The 21683-nt window shown below is 41.9% G+C and overlaps 1 protein-coding gene and 1 long non-coding RNA gene across 2 annotated transcripts; one reads left to right on the top strand and one right to left on the bottom strand.

The window, feature by feature from the left end:
• Positions 1–833: 833 nt before the first annotated feature.
• On the top strand, positions 834–12796 carry LOC128853375 (uncharacterized). The gene is made up of 3 exons (XR_008451952.1): positions 834–1059; positions 7268–7357; positions 8088–12796. It is a non-coding gene; the product is annotated as an uncharacterized LOC128853375 (long non-coding RNA).
• A 586-nt stretch (positions 12797–13382) lies between these two features.
• Positions 13383–21366, bottom strand: LOC104065897 (target of Myb1 membrane trafficking protein-like). The gene is given in 8 exon segments (XM_054065657.1): positions 13383–14620; positions 14623–14643; positions 15091–15207; positions 15253–15399; positions 15677–15805; positions 15916–16065; positions 16208–16459; positions 21271–21366. Coding segments are annotated over 8 exon segments (1224 nt in total). The 3' UTR covers positions 13383–14308.
• Positions 21367–21683: the final 317 nt, after the last annotated feature.

Genomic DNA, 21683 nt, shown 5'->3' with positions numbered 1-21683 from the left:
CATTTCCCAGTGATGATTTTGGTACCCAAGGGTTACATCTTTGCATTGTAAACCTTTGTCTTTCTCAAGCTGAGTGCTTTCTAGTGACACTCAGGTGGGCTATATTCACTATTTAAAATTTACACTTTACATCCTAGCCAGCTAACATCCAGAAACAGGGTATTTTTCCCAGTTCTCTTCGTTTTCTGACCACTGAAGTGAGATGAGAAGCTCCAGAGATGGCTTACAACATCTGTGGACAAGTTTCTAAGATAAGCAGGATGAAAATTGTCCTGAGATACCTCGACATATTTTTCACTACACGTTTGTACAGCAAACCCCTGCTCAGGTTAATCCCACACTAAGTGTTGACTAAGGCCTGGTGTTGTCATAACTCCCAGGAGTCCAAAGCATCCTTCCACATCCCTGCAGCTCCACCACATACCTTCACGATAGACCTGCCCACTGGTTGTCTCTGTAGTTGTCATCCCACTTCACTTGTGCTGAAGGTCCTAGTTCACCCGCGTAGGCTGGGTTTGCAGATGCTCGTGTTCCTTTCCTGACTTCCTGAATCAGAATTATTCCAGTTTTTATATAGAAGGCAGCTTAAGTGCTGCACTTGTTACACACTACTGGTGCATGTTGAATTCCTGGTGCACTTCTGCTTCCAAGTGATTCATTGACATGGAAAGGCTATGTCTGAAATGCATTTACCAGCTGCCACCTCCCTTAAGTGGGTGAGTATCCTGCCCCACCAGCAACAGCAAGAAAAAAGGCTGCAGCTTTGAAGCAAATATCCATCTGCATAGGAAGAATAATCAGTGTTCTCTCATGTCAATAGGCGGCAAAAATAGATGTTGTCCCATCTAAAAGCAAAAGATGGTACTGCTTAGCCGTGACTGTCATACAGCCTGCAAGCACAGCTGGTGCACTGGGCAGAGTGAATGGGAAGAAACAACTCTCCATGCTCCTACTCTCCCGATACATCTGTGCCCAGCAGGCATGTGAAGCAAAAGGCACTGAGCCCTAGTTTTCCTCTCACAACAGCTTTACAGAATGATGAATTTATTCTCGGTTACGGTAAGCAAAAAATATATTCTTCCTGTGGCTTGTGGCTGAGAAGAGCTCTGCTAGGATACTTTTTTTTTATCACTTCATTGTTAATGAGGTGTTTTCAGGGTGTTCTTGTATACAGTGGCAGAAACCCCATTATATATTTAAATTCAATTACTGCCTTGGTTCTGTTCTCATACAGTATCTCTCCTCAGCACTGCATTTCTCCCATTCTGTGTTCTTGCATTGGCTGAGCAAAATCAGTAAAGAGCCTGGATTTGTTAATAGGTGTACAATAGTCCTTTAGATCTCAAGATTCCTGTAAATTTAACTTCACTCTTGTCAGGCTTGAAATAGCTTGTTATCTCAGGTTGAGTACAACTCCGGGAGAAGGGAGGGTAAAAAGAAACAACCAGGAGAGATGGAAGAAAATAATGAGGGAAAAGGTGACACAAACTGATTGGCACTAGGAAGTAGGTAAAAAAGACTAAGGAATATGGATAGATAGATATTTATATGTATATTTATGTATTTCTTCCCAGGGGAATGTCATGATTTTAAGATAAATCTTGTGGACTTTGCTTGTGAGTGTGTTTCTAAAACAGTGATACAGAAAGAAAACCAGTTTGAAAGTATTACAGATTTTAAAGAACAGCAACACTGTAAATTGACAAGACTGATATAAATGCATCATTTTTGCTTTATATTTACTGACTTTCTTATGTAAGATATACCTTATAATTCCAAAAGAGTTAAAGTTTGAGCAATATGTAGTATTTAATGTAACATGTTTTTCTGTGGCACACAATTGGAAAGAACAGACCCCAACTGCACCTGGAGCAGGTTCCCAGCAATGCTTACCATACATTTAATTCCAGCCCCTTTGGAATTAAAAGGTTGCTATAACAACATGATGCATTTATTCTTCCATAGCTTTTCTTTGCTTATTTTTTATGATCACTTTTTAGAATATCAGTTGCCATAACAACACAGTGTATTATCTTATATGCCACTTTTCATATATATTTATGAAACATAATTAAAAGTATGGGATATGGGATTGGAGCAAGCTTTGGGTTGGATTAGTTCTCATCTCTTCCATGAAAGATTCCAATGCTACTACTAGAAGTAACAGTGATTTCAGAGAAGACCAGCTTTGCAGTGACACTGCCTCTTGCAGTGACACTGCCTCTTCCAGCTGCATTTAGCCTTGCGGTGCTTCCATTGTTAATTAAGTGTTGATGAGTCTTCTAAGCTTTAAGTTATCAGCATGGCTCACTCTTTGGATCTTTTCTAAGCTGTGATTTCTATTAATTACAGTTGTGTTTCTGTTCTCATTAGCTAAGCTGATCAATCTCAGAGGAATATGAGATTTTTCTGAGTGGAGCTGAGACATCCAGCCTGTTATCCTGCCTTTCAAAGGAGACTGTCACACACATTCTTGGTTCTACATCCAGGTTTTCCCACTGCTGTAGTGGTGTAATCTAAAATCAGATTGGGGAGGTAATGATGTCTCTCAATGTAGTTTGGAATATATCTCCAAATCTTCCTTTCACACATCAGGAATATGCAGAGGAAGAGGTGATGACAAACTGGGGCAGAGTATCCAGCTTCCCACACACTGCTGTGCTGGCTGCAGATGATTTGAGAAGAGTACCAAGGTGTTTGCACTCAGGAAGTGTATTTGTTGTTGGGGTGAACATCATTTTCCATGGAGACCCATAGCCCACATCAGTGTGCAGCTTTTGGAGCATGAAGCTACCAAATTCGTAAGTGCTTATGTTTGCAATAGCCCAACACAGCATTGACAAGTCCGTGTAAATTCATGTAAGCCCATATTCTCATACTAATGTTCCTGTACGTGTTTGCCATTTCTCCTGTTTCTTTGAAATGTCTTTCCACTTTTGAGCTGGGTATTAACTCTTTGTGGTCTGTGGTGCCTGCTCTTGACAGAGCTGTATCCCAGCTCTGTAAATCAAGGGAATTCTTATGGGCACATAATTAACTAGCAAGAGGAGGACACTAAGATCACTGCTGTTCTCTGGAGAAAGTGTTCTTGCCAAGACAATTTATCAGGGGATGAAAAACATGAGCTCTCATTCCAGCTCAGAGACTAGCAGTGTTACATATACATCCACATGACCAAATATATGAACACTTTACGAGGAGTAGTTAAGTGAAAAAACCCACAAAGGTGTGTGTTTTCTCTCTACAATCTCACAGGAGCTCAGGTTGTCCAAAGACCAGAAGCAGTAGACTCTCTCGACTCCTTTATGTGCCCAATGTGGCTGCCATGCCAGGGCAGCAGGGTCATACTAAGGATCCCAGGAGCAAGCTGAGTCCTGAACGTCACCAGTTAGCCTGCTTGACAGGTAAATTCTCCAGGAACTCACTGCAGGGCAGACCTAGAAAAATACTCAGAGAGGAATAGCATAGTGGGAAACAAGGAAGACGTTACTATAATTCTAACTTTCATTATTACAATGTAGAGGGTTATGGTAGGAGGAAAGCAGGGATTTCTGGCCAATGGCAATATTTTATATGGAGCATATCACTCAAACAGCGATGTCTTAAGTTCTGATACTGGGGAAAAAGCTAAATGAAAAATAAGGTATGAAAATGATGTCTCTGACCTCCATGTTGTTTATATGAGAATGAAAATAACCATTGAAGAGAAGAATGGTAAAAGGTAGAAGTACTGATACTTTCAATTTCAGTCTTTTGACATTGACAGATTCATAAGTGTAAATTACTGCGATCACTGTCCTGAGTGACTAAGTCAGGTTGATGCCATACTATTCACATGTACTTCTTTAGAAAGAACTATGCTCTGGATACTAAGGATTAAAAGGCACCACACACTATCAGATGTCTGCCTGCTTATCAGAGAGATTCAGAGTCCCTGCAAAAACCCAGCTGGAGTATTCTCTGATTATCGAGTTGCAAAGGATTGGTTTCCATTATTCCTGTTCTGCTCTTACTCAACAAGCCAGTAGGGTTTGGCAGACCTTAGCCAGGTATCCACTGCTGCCAGCCCTTCAGTCCTTACTTCAGCAATTTTCAGTGTTTGACTTGACACCTGCAGGCTTCCTAGGAAGTTGCAGTTCCAGCAGTTTAGCTAAGAGGGTAGATGTAGCACAGCTACCTCCAGGAACATCCGTACACTCTTCACTGAACCCTGGCATGCTGCGCTGCCACAGGGTTGTGAAATGGGACAACTTGAGGACGCCTGGATGAAACCCACTGCTGACCGCAAATGCCACCTGTGGGGTACATCTGTAGATTAAAAGCAGCCCAAAACAAATCCAGTTTTAACATAGGCAACACTTAAAAGGTGAGACCATCCTCTGGAACCCTGCAATTATGTAGGGATTTTTCAGATACTTACTTAGGACCTATTAAGCCTAATGGCTGGAGAGCTGCACGGAAGAGAAGGACCTGGGGGTGCTGGTTGACAGCCGACTGAACATGAGCCAGCAGTGTGCCCAGGTGGCCAAGAAGGCCAACGGCATCTTGGCTTGTATCAGAAATGGGGTCACCAGCAGGTCCAGGGAGGTTATTCTCCCTCTGTACTTAGCACTGGTGAGACCGCACCTCGAATACTGTGTTCAGTTCTGGACCCCTCACCACGAGAAGGATGTTGAGGCTCTGGAGCGTGTCCAGAGAAGAGCAACAAAACTGGTGAAGGGGCTGGAGAACAAGTCTTATGAGGAGCGGCTGAGAGAGCTGGGGTTGTTTAGCCTGGAGAAGAGGAGGCTCAGGGGAGACCTTATTACTCTCTACAACTACCTGAAAGGAGGTTGTGGAGAGGAGGGAGCTGGGCTCTTCTCCCAAGTGACAGGGGACAGGACAAGAGGGAATGGCCTGAAGCTCCGTCAGGGGAGGTTCAGGTTGGATATCAGAAAAAAATTCTTCACAGTAAGAGTCATTGGGCACTGGAACAGGCTGCCCAGGGAGGTGGTCGAGTCGCCTTCCCTGGAGGTGTTTAAGGAACGGGTGGATGAAGTGCTGAGGGACATGGTTTAGGGAGTGTTAGGAATGGTTGGACTCGATGATCCAATGGGTCCTTTCCAACCTTGTGATTCTGTGATTCTGTGATTCTGTAAGCCTCCTACTAGACTATACTAAAAAACAAAAGCACACCTGCGTCCATATTAATCATAGAATCATAGAAACACTAGGTTACAAGAGACCTTTGAGATCATCAGGCCCATCCATACCTGTCCACTACTAAATCACATCACTAATGGTGACTTAACCACCTCCCTGGGCAGCTTGTTCCAGTGCCTGATAACACATACAGTGAAGAAATTTTTCCTAACGTCCAATCTGAACTTCCCCTGGCATAACTTAAGGTCATTCACTCTCATCCTATCACCTGTCACTTAGAAGAAGAGACCAACACCCACCTCTCTACAACATCCTTTCAGGCAGTTGTAGACAGTGATAAGGTCTCCCTCATTTCCCTCAGCAAGACAGAGACATACATTTAAATGTATTTACAGTATAAATAAAGCAAGGACCAAGTGCAACAATTTTAACTTAAATATGGGTCCAGAAGCAAAGGAAAATCGCAGAGCCTGTGTTTGTCATCCCAGCTACTGAAGATTAGGATTTTCTACCTGCTTTAGAAATGCTGGTCTTCATCAGCAGTATAATTTTTTGTCCTGCTGCAGAAATGTTCCACAAACCGTCAAGAACTGACGAGTCTGACAGAGCTGAGTATTGGCTCTCAGGTAGAAAGGAAAGTGAAATCTACTCACTGAGAAGAGTTTCAGTGATATGAGTGTCAGGCTGAAACAAATTTTCCTATGACACCATGACGTAGACACAAGCTTTCCTACAATGCACTATAAACCATTTCCAGGAAACTTTGCAAGTTGTTATAGCAGATACCTGGGGTGTGTTTCACTACAGCTAATATCAGCCCCAAGTCCCTAGAGAAGATAAACCACTGAGTTTGCCACTGGATGGAACTGAAGGTGATCCTATCTGCTTCTCATGAGTATGAGCTGAAGTTTAAACGCTTCCTTTTGTAAGTCTTTTCTTAGCATAGTGGAGTCTCTTTTGGCAGCACAGCTGAGCATCTGGCCACTTTTTTTTTGAAAAACTGTAGCCTTGTGATGGAACAGTAGAAGAAATAAACTTGTAACAAATCTGGGAAATTCTACAGTCCTATAAAACTGATTAAATAAATGAAGAAAGATATTTCTTCTTCATTCTGAGAGGCTATCAGTCATGACTGGAAATGTGACCACTGTTTTAGCATATGATCTCTGTCAAGAATATTGAAGCATAGAGAAATTGTTTGTTCATATGCTTATGTGGCCTACTTTTATAGTCAAAGAACTTCAGGAGTATAAGTATCCATATTCATGTGCAAATATCTCTCTCTTATATCAAAGGAGGTCATAGTATTATTCAGTTGAAGGGACTTCATAAGATCATCTAGTTCACCCTCAAAGTAGGGTTAACACTGAATTGAGACCAGGTTGTAACGTACACTGTGCTTGCTATTGCCAGGGTTGCCAGAAGGCACATAAATATAGTTCACCTGCCAGCTCTTTAAACTTTCCATTTCCAACAACTGTATGTTCAGTGCAAATCCTTGGTCACCTGTAGATCCCAAAACAAACAAAAGAGTAGTTACTCTTCAGAAAAGTAAAGTTAAACTCTCCTCAGCAGTAGAAGAACCATCATAGAATTGTTACCTGCCATTCAGAATGTCCTCTCCTTCTCAGCTTGTGCAATGAAGGGAAAGCAAGGAGGGGGAGGAAGACGCCAGACTATGTGTTATAGCTGATGAGATGGAAATGACCTTGTCGTCATCTGGATTCTGCTTTGAGCAATGCAGCATATCCCTTGGAGGTGGATTAGGTTTCCACTGACAGGCTCCAGGAGATAGAATTTCCATTAGAATTAGGGGAAGAATATCTATTAGATAGATACAACTTCTTATCTGCACTTTGTCTCCCTCTCAAACTGTCTGTGTGCTATCTCCTTCTCCGTGCCTGCTCTCACAGTTTCTCTGCTTGTCAGATTTGTCTTGCTCTCTTCACCTCTCCCTGGGCTCTTCCTGCAAAGATAAAAAAAGTTTCCTTTGCCAGACATGAAGTGCCATTGCTTATCCTTCACTTTCTTACTTCAACTTCCAGTCAAGGGGCTTCTGCTGCAAAATGACTGGACCAAGCAACACGCAAGCTTGTGCAAACTCACAATGTGTCTCTGTTTCCAGCAGGCACAGTAGACTGCTAGTGAGAATCGTCCCAAGATCATCCCCGCTCTCTACTCAGACCATCAAGAATTCCTTAAATGGAGCCAACAGGTAAATGCAATGAATTTGTACTCATTTGTACTCTGATACAACACAAAGGTCCCAGCCTTGTTACATAAGGTCACCTACTGACACTTAAGCAGAAGAGACCCCGAAGCCTGAAACTTTTTGCACTCCATTTGAGAGCTATACTGAAATAACAAGAGTGACAACGAGTAGGTGTGTGGCCATCACACAAATCTTTGTTCTTACTCCTACAGTGTGGTTTTGTTTCACTTGTGAAATGGGTGGTCAGAGTGCTGCAAGGGTAGCTCTGGAACCACTTCTTTGAGAACCACTGTCCTTCCAAGAACCACTCCTTAAGTATAACGGCATGTCAAAATAATATCTTTTTTGGGAATCCATCTCAATAGCCAATGCCTAGGGACTGGCTCCCAGCATAATGGACACACTACGATTGTTTCAAAGAGACTATTGAAAAATATCATTCTGTTTTCATAGATATGCTTTTACAAACACAGGGGAAGAGATAATGATACATCCTCCCATTCCCGTGATGTATCTTATTTCTCTCATACATATTATACGACCTGTAGTTAAGAAAAATAAAAAGCATTCACAGGATAGTAGCACATTTGGTATTACAGTCCACGGTTATGCATGCTTTAGAGCAGAATGTGAAGTGGGAGGGAGTCTAGGGAAGGAAAAGAAAGTGTATAGCAGAGTGACTGAGTGGGAGACAGAACTCTGCTCACCACCTGTTTTGATTGGTCCTTGGCAGGCTTGGGAATAGAAGGCAAAGACTTAAGAGGATCCTACATTGCCTAACGGAAGCTTGAATCAGATCCACTCTTCCCACTATAGACGACTTTTACCAGAGAGGAGAATGGAGTCTCTGCTCAGCCTCAAATGCTTTTTAAATTCCTGGTAAAAATGAAAAAAGGTCACATCAGCCTGCATATCATTTGCAATGGCTTTTCCAATCATGCCAGTAGATACATCTGCAAATAATTGCATAGCTTAATTAGTTACGTATAATATCCGTGGAGAGAGATGCTGAGAGACCAAGGATCTACGTGGGACTGGTATATTAGAATTTAGATTAGGACATCAGTGCTGGGCCTGCATACTCATAAACATGTACTTCCTTGTTGGACTCTTTTCACTACTAATGTTCCTTGTGCATTGAATACTTTTTCCAAGCCAGAGCATTCTGTTGGCCTCAAACCCAGAAAAAAATGTGATTTTGAAACAGTACTCACTCTGAATTTGAATGATTTAATCTTCAAAATTTCATGGAAAACAAACAATGATGTTTTTACTTCACAGCAAGCAAAGTACCATTGAAAATTAGAACATTGAACTGTAGTGCTGACTTTTGTAATAGGGCACTAAAATGCAGGAGGAAAAATACTATCAAATAGAAAATTTTAATCTTTACTCAGGAAAAGTCCAAGGTAACACTTCACACGTGTTTAAAAAAGAAAACTCTCCTCTAAATTGAATCACTTTCTGAAACTTTCAGCTTTCAATCCATCAGCATTTCCAAAAGAAAAATGTTCTGGCAGAACATTTGTTATCATTCCTCCTTTAAATTGTTTTTGTGAGCAGGGTGACATCTGCACTCATGTACCCATGAAAGTCGGAGTGGCACCAAAGTCAGTCTCTGGCACCATTGAGTGACAATGTGAATTCCATGTTTAACAGACAATACAGTACACCAGTTTTCACCTTCACCTGCTACATACACAGGACCCTCCAAAAGATCTGCTAACTATGCTTGATAGAGCAGTGAGTTTCAGAATAGGAAATAGCATCAGCATTACTTCAAACTGCAACATTTTCTGAAGCTTTCTTACTGTAACTGGGAACAATAAGCATAGGAATATTTTTATAATGAATATTACCTCATAGATATTCATGAGTGCCAATTCTGACTAGCCTGACAGTTGTTTTGTGTGTTTGTTCTCCAGATATGGGCAAAATGAAGTATACCCTCTCTCACACCCATATATTTTCATGACTAGGATTCACTATTACTCAGCTATCATAGTGCCTCAACTCTCATTCCACATTGATCTCTCAGAGTTGTCTTTTGAGAACTGTGAGTTCTTTGAGAAAAAAACAGTATTTTGAAGGAGTATCGATGATGCAAAAACATGGAAACTTGAGGCAAAAATACTTCCACCTGAGAGAGATTCAGGTAGTTCTGTGATAAAAGGGAATGCTGCATTAAACACATGGCATTAAAGACTCCTTTGCAAATACAAGCTGTATCACATTGCTTTCTCCTTTGCACAACAACATTCAAATTTCATCAAAGTTTTCCCCTGGGAAAGCTTGCTAACTTCTTCCTCCTTTATATGCTCCACGCTCCTCCCAGCCCCCATTTCTCCAAAACAAGCGTGGTTATACCAAATGCAGTATTTGTCCTCATGCCCTGGAGACTTTTCTGTCAATAAGATACAATTAGGGATGCCTGCCTACCCTGACTTGCAAAGGGAAACTAGCAACACTGGTGAGAGTATTACATACCATGTTCACAACAAGGCTTTCCATAATCAGCTCTATGGACTGAAGTAAATGCTACAGAAAAAAAATGTCCACCAGGTCATTTGTGATATAGACATATCTACATAACAATGTCGGCATAAGTCACAAGCATAGGTATTTTATGATGATTGCTTTAATTTGGGAGGGAGAGAACTATAATAGTTTTTTAAGCACATGTAAATCCCTTCTTGGAAATGGATCAGATGAAGAAGAGAGTTGAGACATTGCACAAATACCAGCGAATGCATCTCAAAACTCATTGGTGGACCTTACAAACAAAGCAGAAGACTTATTTGTGATATACTGAGAACACACTTCCATCTCAGGATGCATTTATTGATTTACTTTTGTGCTCAGAGGAGCAGGACCTTGAGGCACCAAGAGGGCCTCAGGACCAAGAGGCAAAAATGCCTCTTGGCCATTTTTGTTGTGTTGAAATCAAAGGGATGGATTTTATGCTTAAAGCTGTGCGCTTGGAGAAGTAATGCAAGAACATATAGTGTTTGTAAGGTTTTAGTGGGCAATGCTAACAGCAAGAACATGTCTGGAGTACTTTGTACTTCACAGCATTCCAGATCTCAAAGGCTGACAGGTCTCCCTGACAAGAGATTCCCTACGCATGGAAAAGCCATAAAGCAGATATCAACCTTCATCATCTTCTGCTACCTCTGAAGCCACATGATGAAAGCAATGCATGTTGCATTCCGGATACTTTTAACTTATTGAATGCTTTGTTCATTTGTGGCAGACTACTAAAGCTACCCAAGGCTGTTAATGCACAGTATCATGTAATCTTGTTCCAGGAGTAAGGAAAGAAAGGTGTAACCACTCCTTTTGACTGCCTTAGGAAATGCCAGATGCAAGAGTCTGTCTCAGTTAGCTCATTAAAGTGCCAGTCACTCAAATGTATTCTTATTCTGCAAATTTCCCCGAGAATTCAAAGTATGTCATAGTAGGCAAAAGCCTAGTAGTCCTGCAAGAGAGCATCTGTCACTCGTGAGAAAGGGAAGTGCACAGATAAGAAGAAATAGTAAGAACTATTGCCTAATAATATGACCCCTTCTACAGTTTGAAATAGAATCTAAAGAAACAATGGGAACAGGTCTTTCTCAAAGAAAGATGTAAACAGAAGGACAAGATATGTGCATTCTGCATCAGAGCAGAAGGGAATTGACAGGTATTACCTGGCCTTAGGGACAATCTCTAGAGCTGCTGGTTTTTTGAATCTTTATTCAGTTGCTGATCCAGAAAAAGATACCTTTGAGAGCTGCTGTTGTTTTGGGATCTTGGTTAGAAGTGTTTTAACATGCAAGATACCCTTGAAGATGCAGAGCTGCTTCCCATGGAATATACTATGAAGATGAGGAAGAGCTACATGTTCTGTGTCCAAACACCAACACCAGTTTTTAGCCATTAAGTAGTGAAATAAAACGGAATATCAGGGCACCGTAACCTTGTCATATTTTATTTACACAAGAATCTCAGTCCACGGAGGGGTAACAACAGGATCTGAACCTCTTTTTTTCCAGAGTTGTCCCTTCGGAACATGTTTATGAAAGCTTGCCAATCCCATCATCATTAAAGGTTGATGTGTGTGGCATGCTTCTCTCAGTATCTGTAAATTATGGTTCAGATTAAATGTGTATTTCTGTCGGTGAAAAACAAAGATAAATCAGTTTAACCAGCCAGTCAACTTTAGCTTAGGCTTGTTGACTTAGAGGAACAGCTCAAAGCAGCAAAAGGACATTAAAGAATATAGCATTACATATCAACCGAAAGGAATGACCTAAGGTCTGAGCCAAGCACAAACACCAGTACTATTAGATATGTCTCTGGTAACATATGGTTAAAGGTATTACTGTTACAGGCTTGGTTTGTGCAAATCTCCTTGAGACCAAGGCCTCCCTTGCTGCTGGGAGAGTTCAACACCTCTTGTCCAAGTGTCTATATCAGACAGAGATTCAATACAGAATGCACTGAGGCCTCTGAATTCCCGTTAATGTTTTGTGAAAATGCACAGTGCAGTCTGTGCACAAAAGTAGCTCAGCAAAGCCCACACTATGTTCTCAAAATATAAATTAATATCTATTTCCTTTAAGAGACAAATCACACTGCACGGAAGCATGAATTGTTTTCAAAATATAGTTTAGCTCATTTTAATTCAATTCAATCCAATCAATTTGGTCTAAACCAGAGTGCTTTGTGTGGGAGCCTAATACGATGATTTATTTAATCCATGAGAGTACTACAGAATGGAGTTTACATTTTAGGATCTGCTTACTATCATCTTTGAACACCCTGACTCTGGACACAAATGAGGATATCTTCAGATTAGTATAAATCAACCTCAGGTTCAGTTAAGATATATCTCATTACACTAACCTAGGATAGTTTCAGTTAGGCAATTGTATTTTCCCTTTTTTCTTACTCCTTATGCTCCTAAATGCCCCTTATGCTAAGGAAGGTGCTGGGGTAGAAGAGTATGTCCAACTGTGCAGCAGCTGGTGGTTACAAGTGATGTCCTCAGCACCCAGGCTAGCAGTGATGTACATTCTGTGCTACAGAGTCTTCACAATACCCAAAAAATTATACAAGGATTTCAAGACCTAACAGAAAAAAGATAAAAGTGACCCACTGCTGCTCCTCAAAGAGCTCACATTTCTGACTGCAGTCAGACAGCATTTACTGCCTGCTGTTTTATCTAATTTCCATAGGCAGGCAATTTTCTAGAAGAAATATACTAGAAAAAAAATATAACCCCATTCTACACAATTCAGATTATTTCAAACATCAAAGTTTGAAGTCTTAAGGTAAAAGTTTTCATTGAGATCACATGGTATGTATGCAAGAAAGGAAAAGTAAAGCATGTCAAATATACCAATTCCAATGTCTTTATTTTGTTTCAAGAAGCTCTGTTTGTGAATTTCAGTGGTAAAAAATGCCAGGCAAGAATAAAATTGTCCATGCCACAAAATATTGTGGTGTTCCTTTGTTTGTTGCTTAAAGTTAAGGTAACCAAAGCTACAAGTAAAGTGCTACATAAAGCAAATAGAAGCCTTTATTTTTGCTTAGTCAATTTTTTTTCTTGGTATCAGAAGGTTTCATGTTTGATGCTAAATATTTTTTAAATTGAATATTGCAAGCTTGTTATTAATTTTTAAAATATAATAATTTAATGGTATAAAGTTATTTTGCCAGTTTAAATTTCTAAATGAAATAATAAGCAAACTTAAAGTTGTTTGAAAATGAAACAATGGAATGTTTCACATTCCTGCACAAATCCTTTAAAATAGAAATTTATTGCATTAATTAAAAGTCATTTTTTTCCCCTCTGCCCCATTAGGCAATGTTCAAAACAGCATTTTCTAATAAGATGATGTTGGATAACATATTCCTGCTCATCTCTGTTGATTACTTTCATGCGCAGTTCAATTTTGTCATTTGAAAACTAAGATATTTACCTACCTCTGCTATTCAGTTCTGTCTTGCTGGGGGGATTAATAGAGGGTAATTAGTCAGACAGGCAAGAGAAGGAAGAGCCAAAATAATTAAATATAACCCTATCAATTTAACCTTATTTGCAGTGAGTTTTCAATTTCTGGTTCAGTACAGAATGGCATGTATTTTAGGATCATGTGTCCCAGTGAAAAGATGAATTAATTTATCTACCCAGTCCGTGCTTATTCTTTCTCTTTATTTTCAATCTGATCAAAATAAAAACATAACTGTAGCACAAATCAGGAATAAAAGCTGACAGATTAAAACATGTTTAAAGAAAATGCACTGGAAAAAGTATAAGTGGTAAGCGTACATGTGGCACTATTTCTGTATTATACATCATAGCCTTTTGGAAATTAAGCTGTATTTTTAATATATATATATATCTCCTTAAGCAGCAGCCCTATGGGCCATTTAAATCTCCCGCGGTAGCCACCAGGACCGCCTCCCTCTGGTCAGCAGCTCAGCTGCTTTTCTTTCCCAGGCCTCAGTGGTCAGCTTGACAACACAGAGCAAAAGAGACAACTGCATTGGTGCTAAGCACTGGAGAGGGATTAACTTTATCCCTTCACCTGCTGGAAGGCCCAGTCCTTAGCCATAGCCTCATGCTGAAGTCCTTCTTAAGTCATGTCCACCTCCCGCACACATAAGGTGTGGATGCTGAGACATATACTTTGCTCCTTGGGGATATACAATTTTCTCCATGAGTTTGTTAGTTGACAATACACGCTATTTGTCTACGTTACTTTACTAACATGACTAAGTAACTTTTGGATGTCATTCAAGCGCATGAAAGGATTCCCAGTGCAGGACAGGAAAAGGACTGAGGGGAAAACTGAATGGCAACATACTCATTCCAGCCAGCTGAGATGAAAGGTTGTTGGTGACTTCAAGAAGGAGTACTGCATCCCAGGTAAATCAAATTGTTCTCTACCTCATTCCATCAGTTACTTACACAGCAGGTTTGAAGGGACAGGAATAAATCACTAAAACCTGAGAACTGGATTTGTTCGCAAAGATGGATGATGCGGGCTGATACATCTTGAGCATTATACTCTCAGGCAGGTCAAAAAGGTGGGATAGAAGGCCTTCAAGGGGCAGTAAACTCTTGTGGAAGAGCAGGGTGGAGAAGGGAGGAGAGAGGTACCTTTCATAGTGCAGAAACACATTGTTGAGGTTGTCATTGATGAGAAGCAGCTCCTCAGTGAGTTGCTCATGGAGGACATGGAGAATCAGCTCCAGCACATGCTGCTGCATGGCTGGATTCTACACGTCCGATTCAGCTCCTGCTCACAGCAAGGGAAAGTTACCGTAAAGGTCATGCTAAGGCTGAGCACTCATAGAGTTGGAAGTCTGACTGGGACAGACACAGCCCAGAGGCTACTGGGGTCTGTCAGCAAGGGTGGATGGGCAACAGTTATGGGTGTGAAAGGTAAATTGAATCTGAGCTTTACAGTAAGTGTATGCCTCCTGTGCAACACATCACCCAGAAAGAAAGGAGCTCAGCAACTACAAATTCCCCTGTGAGATGATTCCAGCCTCAGTGTGCAACTTCCTTTGGCTGCTGAAACTTTGCCTCCCCTATGTCTCCATTATCCCATCACTCCCTGGTAAGGCCCACACTAATCTGTCTGATTGTTCCCCATTCCTGGAGTACATTACACCTCGGTTCATCAAGTCATTGCTAAATCAAGCTTTGTGTTCTAGCCCTTCACCCTGCCAGAGTTCCTTACTTGCAGCAGCTCCAGGTCTGAAGGCTCGGCCTGGGATGGCAGTAGCTCTGTCAACACCTTCGACATCACCATCGTGTTACCATTCACCACCTCCAGCTCACTGCGCAGCTTCCCAATCTGCAGGGACATTCAGCAGCACCACAGAGCTCATGTCCAACTCACCTGCTCTGGCATGGGTGTGATGGGCGTATCGCTGGATGTGTCTCTCTGGGCGGGCAGGGTGACGGGGTGGAGGATGGACTCCATCTGCTGAGGGGAGTTGACAGCAGGTGAGTTCTGTTCAGATTGGGAGTTGGAGGTATACACAGTCTACAGGCAGAGGTGGGAAAAGTGACAGAGAGAAGACGTTAGACACTCACATCTGACAAGGCAGTGCAACTAGGAGATAAATGTTGGTGTCAACTGCCCATCTGCTTTCAATAGCTCTTCCAGCAAAGAAGCTGTCCCAGAGCTTCTGACTCCACAAAAGCCTTCTAAATGGAAGCTACAGTTCTTGAAGTCCCCTCATAGCTCCAGAATGGCAGCTGTTCAACACCCTCCTCCTCAACAATGCTCCCATACCCTCTGTGGTGTGTGGACCACATACCCTCTGTGGTGTGAGTGACAGCACGTCCAGATCAGTCATGGGGAACTCCAGGCCCTTTCGTCTCAGGTCTTGATAGAAGGCAACAACATCAGTCAAGTCTGGTGAGCTGCGGAAGGCATCTGCCCAGGACTGGGAAGAAGGACACAGTACAGCCAGTCATTATTTACAGTAGTCTTCTGTACAAACACTTAAAGACAAACACCCTGAACTCACACAGGTGCTTATGCTTCTTGGCTCACCTGGATGAGGGTCAGCAACTTGTCATGTACTATGGCAGGTGAATTGTTCTTCAGCAGGATTGTCCTGACCAAGACACCTTCTACAAAGTCCTGGCTGGACACAAGGACATGGAAGCGATGGCCACAGTTTTTGACACATGTCTCCGGGACCTTCAAAGGCAATGAAGCATTAGCTATAGCCTCTGCCTATGTGTGTTCCCCTTGTTGGCTTTAGGTACCTGTGTCTTTTCAGCCAGGGACCCAGCTTTACAGCAAGGCATCACAGAGCTGAGAAAGAGCCCTGACCACTCACCATCAAAGCCAAGATAACTTCATGGAAATTCTTATTCTCTACAATTGTTTTCTCAATGGCTTGGAAAGCCTCTTTGGGTCTGCAGGAAAAATCAGATGAAGAAAGACCATCAGAAGGCTGAGACCCACCTACAAAGAGGCAAAGCAAACCAGCCACTGGCTCTGGATGCCTCCTGCTCAGCAGGTGACTTTCCCACCATGTTTTCAGGACAGCCTGAAGCAATGACTGGTAAAACAGCTTCTGCCTGTGGTTCTGCAAGAGGAGTGGAGTCCTGCAAATGAGAGCTGTTACTGAAATTTGAGGCCTTATGTGCTGATGTCTGCAACAACTCGAGGTGTACAGAACACAACAGAGAGCAGAGTAAAATATATTTCTGGTATATATTGAATATACCTGAAATTTAATCAAGAATACATTTGTAATGAGGCTGAAAATGGCCTGTCAAAATGATTTCTTAATTAAAAACAACGACAAATCTTTTATATGAGTGGTAAGACTGTTTTATTAAGGTGTCAGTGTGGGATTACACAGAATGCATAACAAAAAAAAAAAAAAAGCTGGGAAAAAACCTAACCTTCAAACAGAAAATCCTCATCTTCATTCTGTTTTATAAAACATACGTGAATATCAATCTAAAAGTGATAAATCAGCCACAACCAGTACAATGGAATGACTACCCAATAATTTGCTGAACAAATACTACTATTCTTGGCTTTTCCTCAGCTTTATTTTTCTTGCCTTGCTCCAACAATATGCAAGATCAGTACCCGCCCTCCTTTTACAGCTACTTAGTCCTTTTAAAAGGATGGTGTTCCTAAAACTTTCTCAAAACCAGAAAATCTCGGTAAAGTCTAAACTACTTAATTCAGGCAAGAAAAATTACTAGCTAGCTTGCACCAGTCCTTAATGTGTTATCCATGGAAGTAATCACGAATCTTAATGTTGTGGTTTAACCCCTGTAGGCAGCTAAGCCCCACACAGACACTTGTTCTCTCCCCACAGGTGGTACTGGGGAGAGAGCTGCAAGAGTAAAAGTGAGAAAACTCGTAGGTTGACTTAAAGACAGTTAATAGTTAAAGCAAAACCCGTACGCATTAGCAAAGCAAAACGAGGACTTCATTCATCACTTCCCATTAGCAGGGAGGTGTTCAGCCGTCTTTAGGAAAGCAGACCTCCGTAATGCGTCACAGTTACTTAGGAAGACAAATGCCATCACTTATAAATGTCCCCTTTTTCTTCCCCCAGCTTTTACTGCTGAGCAATGATGTCATATGGTATGGCCTATCCCTTTGGTCAGTTGAGGTCAGCTGTCCTAGCTATGTCCTCTCTTGACTTCTTGTGTGCCCCCAGACTACTCACTGGCAGGGCAGTGTAAGAAGCAAAGAAGGCCTTGATGCTGTATAAGAACCATTCAGCGATAGTTAAAACATTGTTGGGCTATCAATGATGTTTTCATTACAAATCCAGAACACAGCACCACACAAGGTACTAGGAAATTAACTTTAACCCTTCCAAAGACCATACAATTAATTAGCTCTTATCCTTGCACCAAATTGATCACAATGCTACTTATTTATCTTTTCCACAGATGTCTGCTCAAAGCACACATATTTTCCCAATGGAAAAATGCCTAGTTTTGACTATGCTTCTCATACAAATATAATCTGAGTCCCACTGAGGCTGTTCTGTTGCACAAGGAAAACCACAATTTACAGATAAGATTTGTCATACACAGCTGATTCAAATTTACAGCTACCACGTAACTCCCATAAGCATGGGCTGTGTATGTCAAAACAAGACTCCCCAGACCTCTGTCTTCTCAGCCATACCTCTGTACTATTTATAAAGGTTAGGGATTGCCATTTTACATTTTGAGCAGTCTTCTACACTACAGCATAGCCTGCAGGATCAAGCAGCTCTTTTATCTAGCTCCAGATGCCTCCAGAGACCATATGGGAGCAACACTGGGGGTTAACACAACTCCTTCACCTCTGTGTCCTGCTTTCTGCAGGAGTGAAATCCATCCATATTGTCCAAATGAAAGCTGTTGTACACATCAGTCAGCTCTCCAAGCTGGGTGATGAGGAGACTGCGATCCCAGGATAGTCTCCTCCTGAGCCTTTTTGTTGCATCTTCTGCTTTGAAAGTAGAGATCTGAACATAGCCAGGAGGTTGAAGGGATCATTCACCCCTCTTTTGCTTGGCAGTCCTGAGTCTGCATCTAAAGCACTGTGTCCAGTTCTGGATCCCCTGTTACAAGAGTGGAGAGAATACTGGAGCAGAGTGTTATGAAGATGACTAGATGACTGGAGAGCATGCTGCACATGGAGAAGTGGATATAGCAGAGTTCCTTCAACATGGAGAAAAGATAGCGTAAAGGGATTTAATTTCTGTTTGTTAAAATTAAAAATGGATTTATGGGGAAGATGGAGCCACCTCTGAGTTGCACAGCAGAAATAAAAGAATCAATGATGAAAAGTATGAGCTAAAGGAATTTGACTGGATATAAGTAAAAAAGTCTTCATTGTGAGTACAATTAAGCACTGAAATGGGAGTTCCAGAGAGACTGGAGAACTACGAACTGAGCAAATGGTTGATGAGAGGGTGGAAAGTTATCTGGGCTCAGACAGTGGCAGTCAGCTTAACAAGTCCATGTGGCAGACCCTTACTAGTAAACGAAGACTGGGCCAATATCGTTTATCATGATTGTTAGCGGCCAGGATGATGAAATAGAGCTCACTCATGGCATGATTACAGATGACACCAAACCAGGAGGAACAGCTGTCCTGCTGGAGGATATGACTTCTATTCAGAGGGACCTAGATAGGCTGTAAAAATGGGCTGACAGGACCATGAAGTTCTAGAGTGGCAAATGCCAACCCCCCACCAGGGATGGAATAACACCATGCAACAGTGCAGTCCACAGACTGACTGGCTGAAAAGCAATCTTGCACAAAAAGACAAAGAGGTCAACAGGAATCAGCAATATGTCCTTGTGGCAAAGTAAGCCAACCATGAACTGGACTGCATTAGTAAGAGGATAGCCAGCAAGTTAAGGGAAGTGATTATTCCCCTCTGCATGCTGAGTGTTGTGTGGAATTTGAGATCCCCAGTACAAGAGATACTGACATGCAGGGAAAATTCAAAACTTCTCTGGGCAAGGCCCTGAGCAACCTGTCCTAATTGGTGTTGTCTGAACGGGATGTTGAACTGGGTCATCTTCCAAAGATCATTTCCAATCTGGATGACTCCCTTTTTCTCTCTCTTGAGATACATAAAAGTCTGAAAAACAAGCTGTAATCTGATGTAATTTTGAAGTTGGCAGTGCTCTGAAACAGTGGTTGGAAGACATCCAGAGATCCTGCTCAACCTATGTCAGCCTTTGACCTATGATTCTGGTGGACAACATCTTTGTTCATTCACTTGCACAAATCCAGTGCATTTAAAATAAGCCTGTTAACAGGACATAAAAGTTAACTGATGCATAACTAAGTCTGTTTATTCCTGACTTCCAGTGGTTGATCCTATTTATACTGACGGAAGGCCAAAGTACATGCATACAACATTCTCATCATTTTGACTGCTGTAAGGTACTCTGCAAGACTTCCAGTTGTCCTTCCAGAAGGATATGCTTCTCTGTCGTATCTGCCAGTTCTGAGTAGATCTTTTGCACAGCTGCAAGTACAATAACAGCATAGAAATCCTATATTTAGAGCTTGAATTGAACTCCAAGCATCCTAAGCTTGAGAAGTTGTTGAGAACCTCCTTATCAACTTACTAACCTTTGAAAACGAGGCCAGTTACAGAGACTGAGAAAGGCCACTGCCTCAGGAAGGATCCATTTCAGAAGGAAAAAAAATAGTTCATCTGGGCCTTCTTAGCTTCTGTTGGGCAAAATTTTCAGAAGTGCAAGAGGCACTCAGGAGTGTCAACTCTTTGAGTTTCAATTGGATGTACACCTTAAGATGCCCAGGGAGTTCTGAAGTTGTTGCATTTTGGAAGTAAATTATAGAACTGTAAGACAAGACAAAACAGGTTGCAGAGGTGGTAAAGAAAACCCAGTTGACATTATGCTGAGTCAAATCCTCGCCCACAGTGCTGAAAAACATTCTGTAACCTCTTCAGCTAAACTTCTTGTGGCTTAAGGTCATCAGAGTAAGGTCCTCTTGCTGACCAAGAATGATTCTTCTCTTGTCATGAACACGCACTGGTAATTGGAGAGAGGGAGATAAAAAAAAAAAAAATTGTTTCATTCATCATAGAAGAAAATTTGAAGGTGAGACAGGGAGGGAAGCTGGAAGACTGTGCTGAAAAGATCTGTAAAATTGTTTCAGATGGTTCCTGGCATAATAGGCATTTTACAAAGCCCAAAATGCTGCATTAAATGGCAAACTGATAACATTATTTCCCTTTCTTATATTACTTTCTCTTGCATGCAGTAACCACCCACTGTGGCAAGTTGCATCTTTCTGAATGCCAGGTACCCATCAAGTCCACCATATCACTCACTACCTTAGGGGAGAGAAAGCAGAGCAAAAAGGCTGTGAGTCAAGATAAGGACAGTGAGACATCGTACAGGATTTACTGTCATGGGCAAAACAGACTCAACTTGGGGAAAATTAGTTTAATTTCTGGTCAATGACATCAGAGTAGGATAACGAGATATAAAACCAAATCTTAAAGGAATCCCCACTTTCCTCCCCTCCCTTTCTGCTTCCCAGACTTCCTGAGTGGCACAAGGGAATGGGGAATGTTGTCAGTTCATCGCACATCATTTCTGTCACTCCTTCTTCCTCAGGGAGAGGACTCCTTACACTCTTCCCCTGTTCTGGTGTGGGGTCCTGCCCACAGGCTACAGCCCTCATGAAATACTCCAGTGTGGATCACTTACATGGGATGCAGACCTTGAGGAACAGACTGCTCTAGCGTGGGTCCCCATGAGGTCACAAGTCCTGCCTGCAAGCCTTTTTCACTGTGGGCTCCACTCTCCACAGGTCTAGTATTCCTGCCAGGACCCTACTCTAGCATAGGCTTCCCATGGAGTCACAGCCTCCTCCAGGTACACCCATGTATTCCAGTTCCAGCTCCATGGGCTGCAGCTGGATATCTGCTCCACCATGAACCTTTATGGGCTGCAGAGGAACAGCCTGCCTCGCCATGGTCTCCATCACAGGCTACAGGGGAATCTTTGCTCCAGTGCCGGGACCATGTCCTCCCCTTCCTTCTTCACTGACCTTGGTGTCTGCAGAATTGTATCTCTTACATATTCTCACTCCTCTCTTCAGCTGTTGTTCTGCTGTTTTTTTTTTTTTTCCTTCTTAAATTTGTTGTCACAGAGGCAGTACCACTGTCATTGATTGTCTTGGCTTCGGCCAGCACCAGGTCCATCTTGGAGATGGCTGGCATTGGCTCTTTCGGACACAGGGGAAGCTTTTAGCACCTTCTCACAGAAGGTAGCCTTGAGACACAAACCTAA

Source organism: Cuculus canorus, chromosome 1, assembly GCF_017976375.1.
Source record: "Cuculus canorus isolate bCucCan1 chromosome 1, bCucCan1.pri, whole genome shotgun sequence".
Classification (NCBI taxonomy): domain Eukaryota; kingdom Metazoa; phylum Chordata; class Aves; order Cuculiformes; family Cuculidae; genus Cuculus; species Cuculus canorus.
This window is presented reverse-complemented; position numbering and strand designations above follow the sequence as displayed.